Raw genomic sequence first — 23,169 nt, 5'->3', positions numbered from 1 at the left:
TTTAGTTACAGACAATTAACAATAGTCCTTGGAAAGCTTCAGTATGGGCTAAGGGAAAATACATTGATTATTGCTGCAGTAGTAGACTGCTTTTGGAATAAATTGCTTCAATTTAAAACTAGATTTGCTACAAGCATTTTGAGCAATGACTACAATTTTTTCTTATCAAGACAGTTGGACCAAGTAACACTTTAAAAGAAACAGCTAATTAAAATAAAGCACATGCCATCTCTTAGTATATTCGATTACATTGAAAATAATAAATGCATTTGGTTTACACTCATCTTGCTGCAATTACCTAGTGTATTTTGGGATCCTATTTTTTTTTTATTGGCCTGTACCTGGTACTGTTTGCAAACTTTTTCTGCTAGATATCTTTGAAGAGGGAAAGGTGTTAACAAAGTTAAATCAAAGTTTATATGTGTTTTTGAACTCCTCTCTTGGACTTTTCATTTTGTCTCTCTCTCTATTTATATATATAATCTCGTTTAAAGTATAACTGAAGATTTTAGGTGGCTTATTCTTATAGAGTTCATCCTAAAATTGCCTCATTCATTATGTAAAGTCCTTTGAAATGCTCTGCCCTGATTTATATGCAGTAAAATGCAAGTTTGTGGGGGAAATGCATGATAGACAATATAATGATCCCAGTTTATTCATTAGCCTCACCAAGTATATTTCTTCTTCTCTTATTGTGTTATAAAGAGCTAAACTTTATAAGGATTTATCCATCCACATAAATTCATATGCATATTTATTTCTCTGGAGCAGTATAACTTATTTGTTCCTGGCAGGAGGATAATTATGCTCAGCCTACAAAGATATTCAATTCAATTCTACAATACATCAACGCAATTTAGAAGCAGTTATAATTTTTTTTTGGTAACACATTAAGAAGCTGAATTGCTATTCACATAATAGCAAGAAAATGTTTTGGGAGAGTATAAACTAGTATGTAAAGATAGCAGTTTTGCTCTTGCAAAAGTGCTTTTCGGAACAAGGCAGAGTATACCAAAATAATAATAATAACAATAATAATAATAATAATAATAATAAGGAAAATGGTCTCTGAATGTAGCAGCTTGATCTGTGCCACCAACCACTGGGGCAAAAGATTACCTTCACAGTAGTTTATTTTGCCATTTTGGAAAGAGGTTTTCATCCAAAGTATCAAATTAATTTTAACTTACTGCCAATCAGAATGCAAATATGGTTGTTGGCTAAGACCCATCATTAGAGCCTACTTAGACTAAGCTCCCACAAGCCCTTGGAACTGAATGAAATGAAAAATAAAATAAAAGACTAGAAGAAAAAAATGGACCATTCTCTATACAGTTTGCTACAGCCTACCATTGGAATGTGCTTTTCCTCTTCCCAACCAGACAGGAAGGGTGTTAAGTTTTGTTTTGCTTTTTTCCTATTAAGTAGAGAATACTCATAAGTGGTATGTATTAAAGGACAAGTTAAAGTGAATAATGACAGCAATTGAATAAAACATGAATCCATGAGTACATATCAATTATAAACAAATTAATAAAAAGGAAAGCTCTCCTTAGAGAAGAATGCCAATTGGTAAATGTAGAAGGAATGATAAAGTCAGAAATCACTATTTTTCTGCCATCCTGATAATAATTGATTCAGGCAAGAATTATCAACAGAAGCTAAAATTATTGAATGAAAGATTGATGAGGCAGGATATTCACACTGTCTTAAAGTAACTCCCCACTGATTATTTATTCATGGTTAAAGGAAAAATGGATATCATCTTAAGGAAGTGACCAAAATTAACATCACTAGTAATGGGGCAAACTGACATCATTTACCTCCTGATGTGATGCATTAAAAAAGCACAATATCATTTATGCAGTATCCCAGCCACGAATAGGTAAATATCCAAAAAAGGAGGAAACATCAGGCAAATTCAAACTGAGGGACATTCTATAAAAAATAAAATCTTCTACTCTTCAAAAATGTCAATGCCTTGAAAGACAAAGACAGGCTGAGGAACCATGCCAGATTAAAAGACACTAAAAAGTATTGACAACTAAATGCAATGTGTAATCCTGGATGGGAAATATGGTATAAAGGATATTATTGGGACAATCTTTGAAATGTGAATATAGACTATATATTAGATAACTGTATTCTATCATTTTCAATTTTCCTGAATTTGATGACTATACTCTGGTTTTGTAAGGAAATATCCTTGTTTTTAGGAGATTCACACTGAAGAATTTAGTCATGATGTCAACAATTTACTCTCACGTGGTTTAGCAATAATGTGTTGTGTGTTTGTATACATAGTGTAGCCCTATCTTTTTATTTACCCCTCTAGGCAAAGAGAGATAAGGCAAATGTGGGAAAATGTTAATAATTGGTGAATGTAGTTGAAGAGGATATATGGAAATTTACTGTACTATTGCAGCTTTTTTTCAAAATAAAAAATTAAAAAATAAAGGTCAAAGGGGAAGATCACATTATTGCAAGTGTTATAATTAAAGTGTATTTTGGGTAATTACTTTTGGGTTAAAATTTTATTATTTACAGCTATTCTAAAGTAATCTGTACAAAGGCTTCAGTTTAATCTTCCAAAAACACATCCTCACCTTGGAGTTTTCTTAAGTAATTGTTAGCTGATCTACATTGCTCATGGAAGAGGCATTCAAGGTCCTTCCCTTCTTTAATGAAGCACCTGATTAACCTCCAGCCAGACTCATCCTCCCAATGTGAACTGAATTTGACATGTATTTTCCCAATTCTGTACCAACCTAGAACTTCTCTTTTCCATTTATCAAAACTCTACCAATCCTTCAAGGCAAGGCTAGGATCTGTACTTTCAATGAAGCTTTAAATCCATCCAAAACTGATTTGTCTCTTTAGAACATGTATTTTCTGTAACTTTTTTGGTGACTTACCATATTGCATTATATCATTTAGTTTTGTTTATGGCTCGACATTATAAACAATTGCTTTACCTTAGGACCTTTGCTCTGGCTGTTCTCTCTGACTGGAATGTTCCTCCCCCACATTTCTACATGCCTCCCTCTTTCCTTCTTTAAGTCTTTGCTTAAAAGACATTCTTAATTTGGTCCACTGACCCCTCATTCCAAGTCACAAACCTGTAGCTGAAAGTTGCATCCACTTTTCTTTCTCTATTCTTTCCTATAGCATTTATCACTATATAACATAATATTTAATTTTCTAATTAATAAGTTTATTGTTGTTTATTGTCTGTCTCCTCCCACTGAAATTTAAATTCCATCAGGGCAAGGGTTATTTTGTCTATTTTGTTCATATTTTTAATTGACCTATCTCAAGTGCCTTGAAAACTATCTGACACATAGGAGGTGCTCAATGAATATTTGTTGAATAAATGAATGACTGCATGATTAAGAACACACAATTTTCTAATAAAAAGCTAGATTTTGGGACATTCCCACACTAAAATTCCAAGAATATCTCTGTGAGCCATTTTTCTAGCCAATGTGTCATGAGATTCAAGCAAGTGATGAGGTATTATTATTAATATGCAGTGCATTAATTTGGTAATAAAATTTCATTCTATAGAAAAATGGTAAACTTTGTAGTAGAGATTTAGAAATGTTCTTTGTTTCATAAATCCAATGACAACATAGTCTTGTATAGACTTGCAAAACTAGGAAAGTTTGGATTCACTTGGCATTTAGAAATCAATCATACATTGCTTTACATCTTTGATATTATCATTCAGTTTTTGCTTTCCCCCACTCATTCATTCATTCACTTTCTTTTTGTTTAGTAAGTGCCTTAAATATACCAGGTGTTTGAGTTTTAGTGATAAAATGATGGATGAAATATGCTTCTTGACTTAAAGGAGCTCATGTCTAGCTGCAGAGGCAAGTACGCAAGAATATATTTAAAAATGAAATAATAAAAGCTAATTTTTATTGTGTATTTAAGTGTCACTCTGCTAGGCCTTTTATATGAGCGTAAGAAATGCTTTACTATAAATATCATAACCATGGGCAGGGTGAGCAACTCATTCGGGGTGTTGTGTATGTGCGTGTTTGTGCTTCTGTTGGGGGATTTTAGAGATAGAGATCGGACACTGTGTGGCACAGTGTAGAACAGTGCCTGCAAAGGTTTTTGGCAAGCAGTTTGGTGTGGAGAAGAGGGAAAGTGAATGTAGAGTGTAACGGGTGATGGTAGGCAAATTCATGTTTTTATTTCTCAGCTAGAATGTGTTGTTTACCTTTTTTTTCTTTTCAAAGCAACTAGCATGTACCTTGTCAATAAATATTTGTTTGAAAGATTTATGGTATCAATTAAGCCAAGTTTCCAAAAATTAGGTCAGAAAACTAGGACAATGATTCTCTCTGGTGGAAAGTTGACATATATTTTCAAAATGTACAATGTGGTGTTAGTAACAGGCAGAGCTTTACCACTGAAAAAACTTCCCCTTTTGATTATAAGAGCAGTGTTTGAAATAGGTCCATCTAAAGACCATGACGTAGGATGTACACAGACCATTAAGTATTTGAACACACATACAAGCACACCAAGTATTCAGATGAGGCCCCCTTCATCTTAGATCTCATAAGATTGAGTATAAGAAGGAGAAACCAGACAAAGAAGGAAGATATTGCTGTAATAAAGAGCAAAATGCGCCTCAGGTGACCAGCTTAGAAGACAGGGCTATTGTATATCAAGGTGTCAAACTTCACCAATGTCTCAAAGAAAATCTCCTAGAAGAAAAAAGTATTTGCTTTCCCTCTACTATGAATTCCCTTCTCAACATGTCATACAAATAGACAGGCACAGATGGAATGTTACAAAACGTCTCTCGAGAGAAAATTGTCAGAGTGAAGGTGGCATTGCCATTTTACACCTTCTTGTTAAGGGCTTCTGTGTTTATTCTCAAAGAAACCATCCACCAAAGGATATATTGTTGTAGTTAGAACAATTTGGTCTTCCATTGGGAATCCTTTAGATTGGTCAAAGAATCCAGAACATCTGGGCTGTTTAGATAACCAATAGAAGGAGTCATGTTTTCTACAGAAACATTGAACCCTTCTAAAAAATAAATTGCATGATGATTTGTACTATACTCAATTGTTAGAAATAGATTTATTAAATATTATACATATGTAAAAACTGATTGCATTGCAATATACAAAATGGGATGCTTTGATTAACTTCAGCATTTTATGTTATTATTATAATTTTCTTCCTTTAGGGTTTTAACATATTTCCTAATTATTGAAAGCATTGGAATAAAATGTGTTCGGCAAAAGCTGTTTCTCTCATGAGACAAGTTTCATTCAAAATCTTGGTGATTCCACAGAGCCAGAGACTATTAAGGCAAAAACAACAATCAAACCATATGCTGGTTCATTTCCCTCAATGGAAATAACAGAAAAAAACATTTCTTATCTCTCTTGAATCTTTTTGATCACTCTGTTTTCTGAAAACATAAATGTTGAGGAAAATAGTGGTTAGTTTGCCTTGCTTTCTCATTTTGTAAAGATATACTAGTCAAGAATTTATTAACATTTGAGTTTTTTTCTCCCATTAACACTCTATGAAAAAATAGGCATGTGTTTGAAACTACCAATAGCAGAATCTACCATTCCTTAATTCCTCCTAAGGGAACAGTAAATGGCTCCTTAAACCATGACAAAGTTGAGAATAAAGTGGGTGGCTCCTATAGTTTAGTGGCCTGTATAGCTGAGATATATGAAGGGTCTGTCCTCAATAATGAATTCTCTTTTACCAAAATGGCAATAACATGGCTTTGCTTCACAAAGAATAAGGCATTACCTTATTGTCTCACTCTGTGTATTGATTTTTGGTGTGTGAAAATTAGCAGTGGTTTGAGAAAATAATGTAGAAGTAAAGGTGTCCTCTAAAAAACAATGTTTTCTTTTCTTTTTTTCCTTTTTTTAAAGATTGGCACCTGAGCTAACAACTGTTCCCAATCTTCTTTTTTTTCCTGCTTTTTCTCCCTAAATCCTCCCAGTACATGGTTGTATATTTTAGTTGTGGATCCTTCCAGTTGTGGCATGTGGGACGCCGCCTCAGCGTGGCCTAACGAGTGGTACCATGTCTGCGCCCAGGACCCGAACCAGCGAAACCCTGGGCCACCAAAGAGGAGGGCGCGAACTTAACCACTCAGCCACGGGGCCTGCCCCCCACAATGCTTTCTAATGTAGAGAGACATAAAGTGGAAGCAAGAGTGTGCATTAAAGCAAATACTTTTTAATATACTTTTAAAATGTGTAAATAACTTGATTTTATAGCAAACATTAACGATAGCTTTTCTGTAAGCATTTTAAAAATTTTCACTAGTTGTACCAAAATAGATTTATTTTTTCTCACTTTTTGTCCTGACTGTATAAAACGTGCTTATTGTCAGGATTTTGAAAATCATATAAGACGAAGAAACTAAAGGTCACATGGAATCATATGGCCCTGAGATAACCACTATTACAATTTCAGTTAATTTTTTTTATGCATCTCTTTCTACTGTATCAGGTTTTTAAGTAACCTTAACAGAGGTTAGTGACCTATTGCTTTAAACGTTATTACTCCAAAATAGCTTATATTTTGCCTTTTACTCCGGACAGTTTGGAATAGAGTTGCTCAAGGTGGTTTATAATCTGGATTCTGCTAGGAGTCCCCATGGGAAACTCTTTAGCCTAATTAATTTTTCATTCATACATCTATTTATCCAACTATCATTTATAGATGCCTAGTTCAGCAAGGCAACTCTAACATTTAACATTACTATGGAGTTTTTCTCTATATATTAATCATTTTTGGCAACAGCTTACATATACTCACTGAAAAAGCAGCTTAAAACATAATCTCGTTTTAGAGAAAATATGAATTTCAAATTTCATTTAGTCTCATATTGTTTTACAGATGAGGAAACTAAACTGGTATGTGAGTAGTTTATATCTTACAGATGGCAATGAGAAAATACAGTTTAATATTACCAATTTTTATGGACTGCTGAGTTGCCACTGACAGCACTCTACTCAAGAAAATAGCCAATATGGAATTTTGTTGTGATATTTTTACTGTATTCCCTTACGCTATTTTCAATACCGAGATATTTAAATAATATAAACATGTTTGTTCATTCGGGGAGAATTAGAAGTGCACCCAAGCAGTTGTGAGTCGTTACCTTGAAACTGTGGGATGGTATAAATAAGTTTTTGAGTCATACTCAGTTTACGTCACATACTGGAATTAGAATTCTAAACTGATTGAAGTCAGGCAATTTATGTGTCATTCTTTTAGTCTTTGATAGTGGCCTCTTTCATTTTAGTTTCCATTCCCATAGTTTGGCAACCATTCCCATTCAGCATTTTGAACTGCGGTTGCACATCTTAAGGAATTGTAATTTCTATTTTGAAGTTATAGAAACTTGCCACCCAAAGATCTGAGTCAACTTTACAAACACTTAAAACCATAAGAAAATCCCTAGGACGAGCAACCACTTCATTTCACTTTAAAGATTTGCAAAATGAGGTACAATGACTGAAAACTCTGAGAATCTGTAAAACCTAACAAATGGGCTAATACACACTATTAGTCACTCAGAGTTTAATATGTTCTTTCAAAATTCCTGTACTGGGGTTTAAGAGCACTTAGTTTACAAATGATAAAAATGAAGAACAATGACACAAAGAGACTTGCTTTCGGTCACACAGAAGTGAAGAGTCAAAAACAAAACACTCTCCAGTAACAGTCCATTTTTTCATCACAGTTCACAATTTCTTCTCAGTCAGTCCTCATTCATATCAAATTTCAATTCATGGTAATGATTCTTGGGTGGTTTTAAAAAATGACCCTTCTGTGCTTTCTTAAATACACCAGTGGATTTTTGTGTGTGTGAAGTAAAAATAAAATCTGTTTTAATAGCATTTAAATGTCCACTTTTAATTTAGAGAAATCAACCTCCAGATACATCACTCTTCATAGAACACATGTTAAAAATAGTATATGTGCCCTAAAAGTAGAGACAAATAGCTAACATATTTCTTACAGATGGCAAATGTTATTCTCAACATTAATATCTAATACAAGTTACCATGGTAATTTATTGGAAATCAACACATTTCTTTTCTGACTATATGACCTGAGAGAGTAGTTAGCATTTTTTATGTGTCATGTCTAATTTCTCACTTTACTGACCTGATTGTCAAAGCTCAATACACAGGAACTGCTTATTAAAAGTTATACCTTGCATTTTACGACCCAGTTGTGCCATTTCTCAACTAAGCGCAGGAATTCACAGCCAAAAAATGCACAGCCACCTCCCTATCCCCAACAATGTTGTTTTCATGCCCCAGGATGGTGGTAGTCATCCCTCTGGCAGCAGTGACTCAACTACTAAGGACACCTAACCTAGTGCTTTGCCCATAGCTGGCATTCAATACGTATTTGGTAAATGGGAATGCTTTTTCATACTAGAGCATTATATAAATCATCTTTAAGTAGACTGCAGCCAAGTGAGATTTTGAGCAGGATATGAAACATCGTCAGTCAACAGATTGTTTTGACCTAGAAATAATGAGAATATTAAGGTGGTTCTGAGAGGGAAGAGTGGTGGTGTGTTGATGGGTGGTGGCCATGTTTGTGATCTCTGATCACATACATGGAATTGTGCCATGTGTGTGCTAGATGATATTAGTGGGCTTCTTGCAAATATCTTAAACTGGATTCTGATTTTTTAACTGTCTGTTTGTCATTTTCCAATAGAAAGATCTGAGTTCCAGTGGATTCCCTCTGCTCTCACACTAGGTTTACTTGTGTTTTATAACCTCTTTTAGATGCTAGATAGGTACCCGTTAAAATGAATTGACCTTTTGAACACGTAGGAACTCTTTATCCAGGTTGTGTTATTACATTATTTTTTTCCCCTGTTTTGTAGTCATACCCTTGACCTCCACATCATATGAGGAGGTTCAGTTCTCATACTATGTCTGCCCTTCCTTACTACATGTAATTACTATTTAGCTGAATACAAGTGTTCAAAACAGGAAATTAGCAGTATTTACACCTATCATATATTGTGTTCCTCCTTGGTAACTGCTATTTGCATAGGCTGCACACTATATATAGTGTAGTTGCATGGGTTGAAATACAGGTAGATGTCCACATACATGTTGTTGAGACATTCCTAAGTGCATTTCCTTTCTTAAAACAGGAATATGTAGAAATTGTGTCCAACAATGAGGGCCCTCTTCATTTAAGAGGTTAATTATTTAATACTTGAAGAGATTGCCCTCTCAGACATCTCTCTGAGCAGCAAATGTGTTCTATAAAGCACAATTTCATTGAATACATGAGGCAAGCAACCTCATTAAGAGTAGAGTGTGAGGGCAATGTACTAATGTTCAAAGAGGTTCAAAGGTGTTGACTATGCAAAAAGAATGAGGCAATTAGTCGGAATTAGTCCCACTGACTGGTTATACTCCTCTTTCATTCCTCTCTCATGGAAAAGTGAGCTCATGAGAGCTAGTTGCTCTTTACCTATTAGACGGTATTGTTAGGGCCAGGGCAGGCCAGTCTAAAACATCTCACAGTGGCATATTGATTATTTTGAATTAGTTACTTGAGAAGCAAAAATGGCATTCTGACCCTCCTGTCTCTGTTCCCTCTGAAAGCAGGAAATAAATCTCCTATGAGAAAGGTGTTCTCCTTGTATCCTTATCACCAGAGCTAGGGGCTTCAGGGCCGAGAAGCCTGCCTAAACAAACCTTGCTATTTTTCACTAATTTACTACCTCAAACCTTAACTCTGTTTAAATTCCTCTCTTTTTACATACCTCAAATATAAGTTTCTATGTCCTGTCATTCCTTACAAATTTATTGTTTCTTTGTGTAAAAAGATATAAAAACAGTCTGCTTTGCCCATCTCGGAGAGCATCATTTTCATAATTTTCTTGTGTGCATGTAATTAAATTGGGTTTCTCTCTTGTTAATCTGGCCTTGTGTCAACATTATTATTAGTCCAGCCAGAAGAATACAAGAAGGGTAGAAAGGGGAATTTCTTCTCCCTAACACTACCAAGTTTATTAGAGCATCTATTGCCTAGGCAAAGACCTTGGTATGCCAGTTGTGGTCCACAGACCAGCAGCATCAGCATTAATAAGGAACTTGTTTGAAATTCAAATCTTGAGTTCCACCCCAAACTAATGAATTCAAGTCACTTTTTAACAAACTCCCTAGATGAATTTGTGTACTGTAAAGATTGCAATGACAACAACAGAAGATTGTGAAACATACAATCTTCTAGAAGATTGTGAAGCACACGATTTTCTAGGGACTCCTAGTTGTCTCCAAGAGTGAAAACACAGGAACTTATTTTTTTTTTGTCAATTCCTATGGTATTGAAGCATCCATTCTGTTGATCTAATCACACCGGGTATAATCTTGGAGGGTTTTCAAGATGAAAATACCTGTCCTTCTGATATCTATATTGTAAGTCAGTGGTTCTCAACTGGTGGCAATTTGGCTCTCTGGGGACATTTGGGAATATCTGAAGACATTTTGAGCTGTCATAAGTGGGGAAGGTACTATTGGCATCTAATGGGTTGTTGTTAGTGCCACTGAGTCAATTCCAACTCCTAGCAATCATATGTACAGCAGAGCAGAACCTTGTCCAGTCTTTTTATGCCATCTTCTCACCTTCCAGCACTATATTAGACAATGCTCTGCTGCTGGGCTTTAATGGCCAATTTTTTCAGGAGTGGGTGGTGTGGGGGATCAGAATTTGCCACCCCAAAATGTATGTCTTACCTTGATTATTTTTAAGACTCAGGAAGAAACTTTGACCTAACTGCCTAAAAGAATTTAAGATAGAAGGCCTGTTTCAGGAAGGAGCTATCAGCATAGAGAACTATAGTATAATATAAACTAGGTGTGGTGGACAGGAAGGAACTAGCAAGGCCCATTTGATCAAAGTCCTCCCCATGTTCCATTGTCTTTGCAAGGTTTGGCAAACATTTGTTTACCAAACATCTGCTTTTCCATCTCCATGTGAATTGCCTTCCTCTCCTTTGAAGTTCCAAACTACTACACCCAACATCCTCCTTTGTCTTTAGCTGAAGATGGCATTTAAGGTGGTGGCTTTGGCCATTTTTGTGAGTTACTCAGTTTTCCTGGGTTTCTCCCCTGTTTACATGTTATTAAATTTGTTTGATTTTCTCCTGTTATTCTGTCTCATATCAAGTTAATTCTTAGACCAGCCAGAAGAACCTAGAGGGGAGAGGAATAGTTCTTCCTCCCCTACAGTGTCCAGGTCCTTCTTCCTAGTCTGTCTTAGTCTGGCAGTTCTGCTGAAACCTGTCCACTGTGGGTGATCCTGCTGGTATTTGAAATACTTGTGGCAGAGCTTTCAGCATCATGGCAATATGCAGCTGCCACAGTATGACAACCAATAGACAGGTGCTATGGTTTCTTGACTGGGAACCAAACCTGGGATATGGCAGTGAGAGCACAAAATCTTAACCACTAGACCACGAGGGATGGCTATTTAATGAGTAGAGGCTGATAAACATTCTACAATGCATAGGATAGCCCCCCACAACAAAAAATTACCTGTCCCAAAATGTCAATAGTAACAAGATTGAGCAACCCTGCTGCAAAGTTCATATTATTCAGAATACATTTAAGCATCCCGTTAATCACATTTATGAAGTGGGTTATATATATTGAGTTATATAACAGAGAAGTCCAAGTTAAAGATTTTTATCAACAATTTAACATTTAGTTAGGGAAACAAGTGCAAAATTCAATAAAGGAAATAAAGGACTTCTGATGACTATACCCATGTAAAATTACATACTAAGAGTTTTGGCCCACATGATTAGTTCAACAGGAATGATAAATAACAAAGAACAGAAAAACTGAACGGTTTATCATTCTTGACTCCCAATATTGGTTTTGTCCAAGATCATTTCCTTGTTATTTATTAATTGAGAAATAAAGTAATTATCAGCAAACAGTGGTCCTTTTCTTTTCCAGCAAAGATGCTGCTTGGATATTTTAGTTCACAATGAAGAAAACTGAGTGACCAAATTGACTAAAAAGCAAAACTATACTATATAACAAATCTTGACACTGTAGCTGACCAGGAAAAACTGGAGTCAACAGACCTTTGAAAAGATATTCCACTGTTGAGACAAAAATAACTTGGAGTTAACCTCACTTAAATCATATATTCTATGTTTAAGGAAATAGCTCAAAAGGTTAGTTTTCATCCCTGTAAAGTTTGGTGACAATTAAATAACCTTGTTGGAATGCCCATACCAAGAAACTCAAATGTACAAAATCACTAGTATCAATCAATTTGTGCTCCTGGCATTCATAATAGCCTCTAAGTGTGTTTTTTGTTTTGACATTAGTTACGAAGAAAAAAAATTGTGGTCAGCTGTTTACAGTTCCTACACAATTGAGGAGCAGAGAAGCAGAAAAAATGTTACAGGATAGAAGAAAATTTTGACTGCAAAATGTCAGATCTTGTCCAAGGAGAGAATTTGTTAAACCTGATGGCTCCGATTTGGAGATATTGTAGCAACATAACTCAAGTTAGATTTTGGCATTGCATAAGCAAGGAAGGGGAGCGGAATATACCACCCCAAAATATGCCTCTTTGGCATAAAGATTATTTTAGAAGATTATTTTTAAGAAATAGCAGACAGAAGAAAAGCTATGAAAACCAAGTAAAGGCACCCTTTTGTAAGAGATATTTACATTTATAAGGGAAATCTCCATTTGTAAGGGTGTCTCCCTTTCTGTACCAGGAAGAGAAGGATGACTCTAAATCTCTAGAAACTCTTATTAGTGGAAAAGGCAAGGATTTAGAACTGCATAACAAACCATATTCTTGTTTGCTGTGCTTTTCCTGGTCATCTCTCATAACTTCCTCCCCCCACGCCCCCAACAACAACTTTTGTCTTTTGCTGGAAATGTTATTTAAAGTGGTGGCTTGGGCCATTTTGGGGAGTCACTCAATTTTCCTGGGTCTCTCCCACGTATACGGGAGGTATATCATGAGGATCAAGGCTGCCCCAGGGAGAAAACCCCGAAGCCCAAGGCATCCTGCCCTACATACCGATCTATATCATCCTTGGGCGAGATTGGGGGGGAAGCATAGGACATCCTGACCTGATCCGATCTAATTCTTATCTAAAGTTATAGGACCACCTGATACCATTTTAACAACTTTTTTTTTTTACATAATCTTTCTTTTGTCTTGTAAAGAAATAACTCATATACCTATACCTTATAAATTTAGCCCTAACCCTCAACCCATTGCAGCTTTTCATTGCCCATGGGTCCTGTCCCCATGCTATTCTCTGAATAAACGAGCACTGTACCAGACCTTGAGAGTCCAAGAAATCTTTCTTTCGACTCCTCGGCTCACCGAGCCTGCATGAGCATACATGTTATTAAACTTCTGTTTATTTTTCTCCTGTTAATCTGTCTTTCTTACAGGTGGGTTTCAGCCAAAACCCAGAATGGCAGAGGGAAAATTATTTTTCCTCCCCTACAGCAATGATGCCTACTCAGTTTTTAATGGGTCATCGTCTTTCTAGAAAGATGTCACCATATCTACATGAGGACTATAGACTCTAGAGGGAGGAGGTTTTGATGTCTGGGCAAAGTTTGGCTTTTCCATATTCTGAAATCAGTGGTCAAAGATGTCAAATGATGAGCCCTGAGAGAGCTTTAAACAGTTCTATCGTCTTACTGTATCTCTTAGTAAATAAATGCATTAGGTAAACACTAACAAGGATAGGGGCACATATTACAAAAATGATTCATTACAAGAAGGGATAAGGAGTCCACTGGGTCTGAATTCATCCAGCTTTAAAACTGCATCCTAAATGATCTGCACGTTAATTACATTACTAAAGATATTCCGAGGACTAAGGAGTTTATTGAGCAAGTCTAATTCCTATTGATTACACTCTTTGGAGGGAGAGAGAGAGTGTGTGTGTGCACAAGAATTAAAATGGGTTTGAGGGGGAATAGAGAAAGCCTAGATGTTTATCATTATTAACTAGTGCTAGTCCCTCAGATAGATACTTTGCCAGTTCCCAAACTACTTCATGATGAATGAATTGCCATATTATTGTAATCAATATATCTAAACATAACCATTCAGAACAGGATTGTTAATGAACATTCCCTTAATGTGACAGTTTCAAAGCCAAACATTCCCTAGGAGCACAATTCTATATTAGGAATGCTTAATATCAATGTAATTTAAAAAGTAGATGATGGCATTCCAAATTATATTGGTTCTTATTTCAAGTTCATTTAATTTGATGAGTGCCAGACACATAGTAGGTTCTTAATAATTATCATTAAATGCATGAATAAATGAATGAAGATCTCCTTTAGGACAGCACATTCAAACTAAAGTAAATTATTATAAGGTAAAATATAGAATCAATGGAACAAAATTGCTGGAGCCAAAGCTGACCATTTTAATGAAAGATGAATTAGATTTGAGGGAGTTTTTAATGGAACACATTATTGCTGTGTAGGGGATCAGAATTACCTGCCCCAAAATGTATCTCTTTGGCATGAGGATTATTTTGGGCTGGTTACCTTTAAGAAACTGCAGACAGGGGATAAGCTCTGAAAAGCAGAAGTTACCCTTTGTAAAATACATTTACATTTGTAAGGGAAATCTTCATTTGTAAAAGTGTCTCACTCTCTGTACCAGGAAGAAGGGGCGATGACCTTATCTCTAGAAACTCTCATCATTGGGGAAGGCAAGGACTTAAATCTGAATAATAAACTTACTCTTGTTTACTGTGCTTTTCTGGTAATCTCCCATAACTGTCTCCCCCCACCCCCAACATCCTCCTTGTCTTTAGCTGAAGAAGGTATTTAAGGTAATATCTTCTACCATTTGGGTGAGTTAGTCAGCTTTCTTGGTTTTCTCCCATGTATACACGTTATAAAGCTTTGTTTGATTTTCTCCTGTTATTCTGTCTCATGTGAATTTAATTTGTATCCCAGCCAGAAGGACCTAGAGGGTAGAAGATTTGTCTGCTTCCTCTACAGCTGCATCCTAAATTACTCAGAGTATCATGTAGTTGGAGCAGAGAAATCACGTAATAGCTGCAAACATTTATTGGGTGATAAATATGTGTCAGGCATTGTAATGTGTATTGACATATATTAGTTTATTTAATCCTCATAGCTGCTCTATATGGTAGGTACTATTATTATTGCCATTTTACAAAAGAGAAATTTGAGGCTCACAGGGATGAAGTGATTTTCCCAAGAGAGCACAGCTAGTAAGCACAGATTTGGGTTTTGAACAGACAGCCTTGCTCCAGAGTCCACACCCTTAACCATTAAATTGCTTTGCTCCAGATAGTAAACACGTCCATACTGTAAGGTACTCCAGAGTTAGAGTATGGACAAAAACCACAGAGAGTGAAGAAGAAATTTAGGGCTGCCTGATGGGTGCACAAGTATGGCTCGACCTGAGGTCAGGGCACAATACTGCTGGCTATCCATCTGGAGAATTGTTTGTGACAGGGAAATGGAAAATGTAAAAAATGGAAGGAATAGGAAAGGTTAAGGTTTTGGAGGGAAACTGAAGGTCAATGTTTGATGCATGTGAAGTCAGGCAGCAACAATTAGAAACCTAAGCAAAGACATCTGGGTAAAAGATTCAGAGACTTAAACATGGAATTCAATCACATATGAGAATAGTGGGAACAAGAAATAACACAGCAGTGAATGTGACAACTCTTTGCTTTGGTTCTTTTTGAAGCAAGGGTCTAACTCTCAAGCTTGTTGGGCCAGGGATTAGAGTGAGAAATAAGGGGCAGGGCAGTCATAGACTAATATGGTCCTATGGTCCTTACCCTTTCATTCTTACATCTCTCTTTCACTGCATAATCTAGTCCTCTGTATAGTATGTGAAATATATCTATATTGCATGTCTGACATGATCCTAACTGTCCAAGTACCTTCCCTGACTATAGGAATCAACAACTTTGAATATTCTCATACCAACTTTTTCTATGTTCAAATTTCCTGGTTAGTTTTCAGCCAGTTTTTGTGGAATTAAGATTTTTTTTAAGATACATGGCTAGTCCAGAATCTAGCCTAGCTCAATCCTAGCTGAATTATTTATTGCAGTATCCTCTTGGCAGTAAGGAAGACTCATTTGACACATGTGAGTGATGTCTCAAAGAATCCATACCACCCATTAGAGGGCTCTGACATCATTTTTTAAAATTTTTTGTCGTTTTTTTTCTTTGTGAGGAAGATTAACCCTGAGCTAACTGCTGCCAATCCTCCTCTTTTCGCTGAGGAAGACTGGCCCTGAGCTAACATCTGTGCCCATCTTCCTCTACTTTATATGTGGGATGCCTACCACAGCATGGCTTTTGCCAAGTGATGCCATGTCCGCACCTGGGATCTAAACCAGCACACCCTGGGCCAACGAAGCGGAACATGTGCACTTAACCACTGTACCACCCGGCCGGCCCCTGACATCATTTTTATTATGTCAACAATACTGAACAAAAAGTAACAGTGGAGGAAAAAATGCTTAAGGGAACTTTGGCAAAGGTGTGTCCTGGCAAATTTACCTGTCAGAAGAACTGATATTTTGTGGTTTACAAGATCTGAATTCATCAAATGCTTTAACATATCTCTCTAGGGAGGTTTTAAAAAGAAAGACTTTGAAGCCCTGTAAGATAAGTTAAGGGATTTATGAGTCAATGGCAGAAAAACATTATTAATAACGACAGCTTCCAGTTCTTTCTCTGAGCTTTAGTTTTCTGAGTAATATAGCAACTCATCTGATAAGTACATAATTGCTAGCATGACAGCAATTTGACTCTTTCAGGGACCCTATGATCAAAGATCCAAACTAACAGCTTACATGTGACCTTCTGAACCTTGCAGGGCTGATGAACTTGCATTTATGCCACATTTTAACCAAAGACCTTTCTTTTTTCCAAAGATGGTCAGGATAGTTCATTCCACATGACTGTAAGCCTCTCAAGGGCAGGAGATTGCATGCATTGCTGCTTTTCTGAACTGATGATTTATTTGCTGCAGCTCCCTTAACAGGAAGGCACACACAAAATTTAGGAGGGACTTTCGGCGAACATGACCTTTAAGGACACTTTTAGGCTTCTTAATGCTTTTATTTTACTGAGAATAAAATGTTGTTGGTATAAATACATATTTTAAAACCACTGTGGAAGATTTAAGTATTGAAGAGTGCTCTAACATTGGCCACAATTTTCTTCATGTTTAGCAAATCAGTATTGGGAAAGTTTTTTCAAACAATTTCCTTGATTCCTCAGTCATCTATTTTTGTAGTACTGGAAGCTTTTGGAACTATGGGCAACTTAACCTTAGGCCACACATGCTCAAAATAGCCTTGGGGTGTTTGACCCTTCCTGGCTATGTGCCTGTCTGCAAGAACAGAGCTTTAATAGTCGTATCCTCTGAGGGGCAGCTGAATACGTGACCCCAACATATGCCACTTTGGCATGTGGATTATTTTGAGCTGAAAGCAATCAAGATACAGCAGACTCAAGAAAAACTTTTACCTCTCCTTTAACTTCCTAAAAGAATTTAGATAGAGGGGCCTGGCTCAGAAAGAGAGCTATTACTAGAGATAACTTTTTATTTGAAAAACCTATCTGTATGACAGGGCAAACATCTAATTACCAAATATCTGCCCTTCTTATCATCCCATAAGTTACTCTCCTCCTGTTTGAAGCCCCAGGCCCCTATCTCATTCCTTAGCTCAGGATAGCATGTAAACCTCAACTGTCCAACCTGCCCTTGCGTCTCATATTCTTATGGGGCTCCTGTACGTACATAATAAAATTTGTTTTTCTCCTGTTTATCTCTTTTATGTTAATTTAATTATTAGGCCATCCAAAGAACCTAGAAGAGTAGAGTAAAATTTTTCCTCTCCTATACCTCCTTAGATGCAGTTCATTTTCCTTCCTTTCTACTTATGATCGCTACTTAACTGTTACTCCTACCTTGTCCTAAAAAGAAATATATGCTGTCCAAGTCAACAGATCTTTATATGTGCCCTATATCTTCTCTCCACTATCTCCCTTCTTGAGGAATAATTCAGACTCTTTAATTAGAGCATATTCAAGAGAGTGATCAGAATGGATAAAGTATTTTACCCACACAACGGAAGAATGAATAAAAGGAACTAAAAAGTTGAATCTAGAGAAGTAAAGGCCCAGAAGGATTATGGTGACTGTCATCAAACTTTTGAAGGGCAGTTTCGGGAAGAGAGATTAAAAGTGTAGAACTAGTGTCAAAGGATAGACAGATAGTGAAATAGGGATGCTTTCTTATGGTTAGGTTTTTCCAAAGATAGAATTGGCTTCTTTGAGAGAGAATGTGATCCAGTATAAGCTGATTGATCACTTGGGAAGACGTTATAGAGTAGTTCAATTACACAATATTTAAGTCACTTCCAACTCTGAGAAGCTATTTTTCTCCTTTTATGTGTATAATATTTCTACTATAAATTTCTTCATTGACTGAATATATATGCTAAGCTAGAGAAAGAAACAATCATATTGCTTGCTAACTGCTGCTTACCTTTCCCCTCTACTCACATCCAAACAAAGTGAACTATTTTAATACTGTAGTCACCTTGACAATAGAGGTGTCTGCTTTAATACTTTTCAGTAACATTATTCAAAAGGAAACTATTGCCCAATAAAGTAGGTGAAACAGTCTTCAACATTCTCTTTCTTTTCCAACCTCAAAGAGTCTAGGATTAAACATGTGCATTGAAATTAAAATCATTGTAAATTTGCTGAGTAAGAGAACATCAAGAAAGTTTTCACTTAGCATAATGTAGAAAAAATATATTTTTCCCTTGTAATGTACACAAAAAATTTCACCAACTAAAAGGTATGGCTCAAATTTTACAATTGTCTCTGATTTCAAACAATTCAATATATACATATTGAATATATATACATATTTACATATTTTTTAACCGTGTGCAGAAGGTGTTGGGGTGCTGTGGAATCAGATTTAATGCAGCAGATGAACCTTACTTGAATGATTATTAATGAATAATAATTGAATAATAATTCACTAATGAATTAGTGTTAATCATGGGAGGATATTACACATGTAAAAGTTATCTAAGGTAGAAAAAATATCAACAAGTACTGCAATGGGGAATCCATCAGATATAATTCTTACACTAAAGGAGCAACCTTTCAATAAGGACCACAATCTTTCACTTAAAACTATTTTGGTTATTTTTAATTGGTTTGCCTATTTCTAATAATAATAAATAGCATTTAACTAAATACTTCCTGTTTACAGGATCTGTGCCAAGCTCTTCACATTTCTTATTTTCTTTCATCCTTAAAACACACTGGAGAGTCGATATTACTCTCTTCCCCATTCCATATATCAGGAAACTGAAGCTTGGGGAAGTTAGATACCATGCCCAAGGTTATATAGTTGGTAGTGAAGCAGAGCAAGGAATCCAAATTTGGCTCTAGAGCGTGAGCTAGTCATCCATCCCCTGTGTTATCTGCCTTGATGGCCCTAATGCCAACGTGATTATTTTATTTAGGATAAACTTGTGTAGAAAAACTAAATTTAATATATTTTGGTTCCCAATTATGTCCCTCCCATTATAGGTTCAGTCGACCACTCAGGCTTAGAAGGTTACACTCACCCCGTTTGTGAAGGAGAACGCTGGCGTGCCGACGTCCATTTCCATTTTCAACATAACAGGAGTAATTTCCCAAGTCACCTTCTTCTACAGAGTCCACAATTAATGAGATGGAAACTTCCTGTTCCCCAAGATGCTCCTTGAGAATTCTAAAATATGAAGCAAAACGAAACAAAAAACCCCACACAAACATATACATACATGAAAAAGAAAAAAATTCAGGTGAATCTGAATCTGATGTGAAAATACCTATAGCATCTGTGCTTCAAATTTGGCTATGGATTGATGCTATCTTAATTAAATTATATCATGCCCTTTTCTTTTTCACTTCTAATGAGGAAGCTTGTCTTTGTAGATGCTAATGAAGTTGCAGTTAATTATCTCTCTTAGCAGGACAATCACACTGTCATAATAAAGAGGTGAAAGAGACCTTGAAGAAAAGTTTAGAAATTGCCTTCCCTTTAAGAAGAAATATGATATAAAGGTGAGATAAGAAATTCTTATGTCTTAGGCTGGAAAACTAATTATATATTAGGTTAATTTACAAAAAAAAAGGAAGAAAGAAAATTTCTGAGCTATTTTGACATTTCAGTTGAAACCTCCAGCCTGGCTTTTTTTGTTTTTAATGATACAAATCAATTGCCTGTTTTTAAAGAAATATGAAATTATAAACCTATAGACTAAATGTTCTGATGAAGTGTTTAATTCTGACATTTAAAGTTAATGATAAACATTCAGTAACCTCACTGTCAAAGACTTTAGCAATCTTTCAGAGCAAATGGAGTTGGGCTACCTTTCCTGTTCACAAAGTTTCCACCTCCATCCTCCCACTGTTTGGTAACTCATCTCTATACAATACTTCCTAATGCAGAATTAAAGAAAAATACCTTCCTAGAAACTTCTGGAGCACCCACAAAAAGAGAAAGGGGAAAAATCAGGAGGATTATTGTCCTACTTTAACTTCAGCATTTCAAAGTGTATAGGTAAAAGATAATAGTGAAGTTTTAAACATGAAAAATGGCATAGGAACATTTCAGTACCTTTTGGAGGACTGCCCATCCGGGCATTTCAGAACCCAACTGGAGTGTAATATTCTTGTGCATTTGTTGCCAGGAAGAAAATTCCGATAGAAATAACCTTATCTGACAGTTTCATAGGTTTTTGTTTTCTATTTTTTTTTAACTTTTTTTTGCTTTTTTCCTCCCCAATTCCCCCCAGTACATAGTTGTATATTTTAGTTGTGGGTCCTTCTAGTTGTGGCATGTGGGATGCTGCCTCAACATAGCTTGATGAGTGGTACCATGTCTGCGCCCAGGATCTGAACTGTCGAAACCCTGGACCACTGAAGCGGAGTGCGCGAACTTAACCACTTGGCCACGGGGCCGGCCCCTTTTGTTTTCTATTGAAAAACTTCTCTTATAGTTTTAATCAAGTTTTAAGAGTCCTTGTATTTAAGAAGAGGATCCTTGGTTAAAATGCTCATAATACTGTTTATCCAGAAGATGTGACCTTTAGATGGGAGAAAGTCATCAGCATTTTGATTCACTTATAACTTAATTATTATGAATATGCTTGCTTATTTACATTATGATTAAAATTGAGTATCTATGCCTAAGCATAATTTTAGTCATAATTGAAAACCTCAATACTTAAAGTAAATGAACAAATAAATTATTTTTTTAAAAAGAGGCTTAAGCTTTATGCCCTCCAAATAGATGGTATTTGTCATGGTTATTCTCTATCATTCCCACTATATAAATTTTTAGACCTTAAAGTCAGGCTAAATAAAGTAATGAAAACATTCTGTATATCCTTTATCATTCCTATCAAGTGCTTTATAGTCTACTTGATGCCTCAAATGTGTAAAAACATATAAAAGGAAATAACAGAGATTGTGTTTGGTTGAGTCCTAGTATCTTGTTAATATTTCTTCTCAACAATTAAAAACCAAAGAGCTCCTACAAATAAAAGGCACAATATCACATTTTCCGTATTTGATGGCATTTTGGTTTATCTCACACTCAGTACATTCCTTACTGAAAAATTTCTTCTATTTCTCTTAAATTCTTTGCGAATGGCATTCACAGTCTACAATTCCAAAGTCAGTCTCATAATAGTGTTTTGCCTCTTTGACATTCAATGTTGGGATATTTTTATTATAACAGTAAAAGCAAAAAAATACCACTCTTCTTTTCATTTAGCTCACTGTCTATTCACTAACAGAGCAAATGTTAATCTTGACTGTGCAGATTTAAAAAAAGATATTTTACCTAATGTCACTTTCCCAAACTCGATTTTCATCCAGATCTTCAATAAACTTCTCTCCTTTCATCCAGTAAATTAAAGGACTGACATCTCCGCTGTACCCAAAGAACGCTCTGCAGGTTAGATTAGCTGAGTCGCCTGTGGAGAGAAATGACCAAAATGAGTTATAAAACTATTTGTATGCTTTATTTTAGGCAAACTGGCAGGTAACATTTTGATCACTTCACTGATTTAATGAAACATCTTTCTAAAATAATATTTTTTCAGATATTTTCAATCTTTGTCAAATTTATAGAACATGCGCTTTTGACAGCTTGTTTAACCGCATGAAAGTTACTTATAGGATTTTGAAGAAGACTGGTCAGTATTTCATAAATGGTTTTTCCATTTAGGTTTGCCTGATGTTTCCACATGATTAAATTGAGGTTATAAATTATTGGGAACGATACCACAAGGGTGATGGGCCCTTCTCAAAGCATCATATCAGAGGGTACATAACGTTGATAACATAAGATTTTGTAAGGCAGGTAGAAGGTGTTTCTCAGTCTTGAATGTGGGAAATAGAAAGGAAACAAAAAAAAAAAAAAAGAAAAGAAACTGTAAATCTAGGATCCCCAAAAATGTTATGAAAATATTTTTTCTATATATGGAATAATATTTTAATTAAGGAAAGCAGCACATGCTCAGGTAGAAAATACATTAAAAAACAAATGAACAACTCATGAGAATAAATATTTGGAATCTTTATTAGATGTCAAAATCAATGGTATTACTGTGGAGCTGAGTTTCTTTCAATACGCTACTCAGGAGAGACCATTGTAATTGTGTATACAGTTTGGTCGATTGCTTAATAAGCTAAGTGGAGGTCCCTGACTCAAAGGTGGAGTGAGTTTAATGCCTGCAGAAAGTAAAGTTTATTTCTGAACAGGTTATGCCATTTTGCAAACACCTGGTTTCTCCAAGACTCTGGCAGCATTAGACAACTGAAATATTCCAGTACATAATAGCTTTAAGATCTTGCTGCTTCCAAGTGGAGCCAGAAAATGGGGGATGGGATGGGGACCTGTAAGGGTCTACTCCAGCTTGGATTGAGGCAAGGGAACTCTCAGGGATGGGTACTACATAAGGAGCTGAAAACTAGGCCCCAGAGACACCTCTGATGTCATCTGAAGTAAGAAAAGC

The 23,169-nt window shown here is 35.9% G+C and overlaps 1 protein-coding gene across 1 annotated transcript in view; it reads right to left on the bottom strand.

The window, feature by feature from the left end:
• Positions 1–23,169, bottom strand: part of IL1RAPL1 (interleukin 1 receptor accessory protein like 1) — a 1,280,310-nt gene that overhangs the window by 27,776 nt on the left and 1,229,365 nt on the right. The window contains exons 7-8 of the mRNA XM_070502686.1: positions 21,993–22,125; positions 19,726–19,871 (exon numbers count right to left, since the gene is read on the bottom strand). Of these exons, the coding sequence (XP_070358787.1) occupies positions 19,726–19,871; positions 21,993–22,125 (279 nt within the window). The remainder of the gene's footprint in view (positions 1–19,725; positions 19,872–21,992; positions 22,126–23,169) is intronic.

The sequence above is a fragment of the Equus asinus genome, chromosome X, assembly GCF_041296235.1.
Source record: "Equus asinus isolate D_3611 breed Donkey chromosome X, EquAss-T2T_v2, whole genome shotgun sequence".
NCBI classification, from domain to species: domain Eukaryota; kingdom Metazoa; phylum Chordata; class Mammalia; order Perissodactyla; family Equidae; genus Equus; species Equus asinus.
Note: the sequence above shows the minus strand (reverse complement) of the source record. Positions and strands in the feature narration are given on the sequence as shown.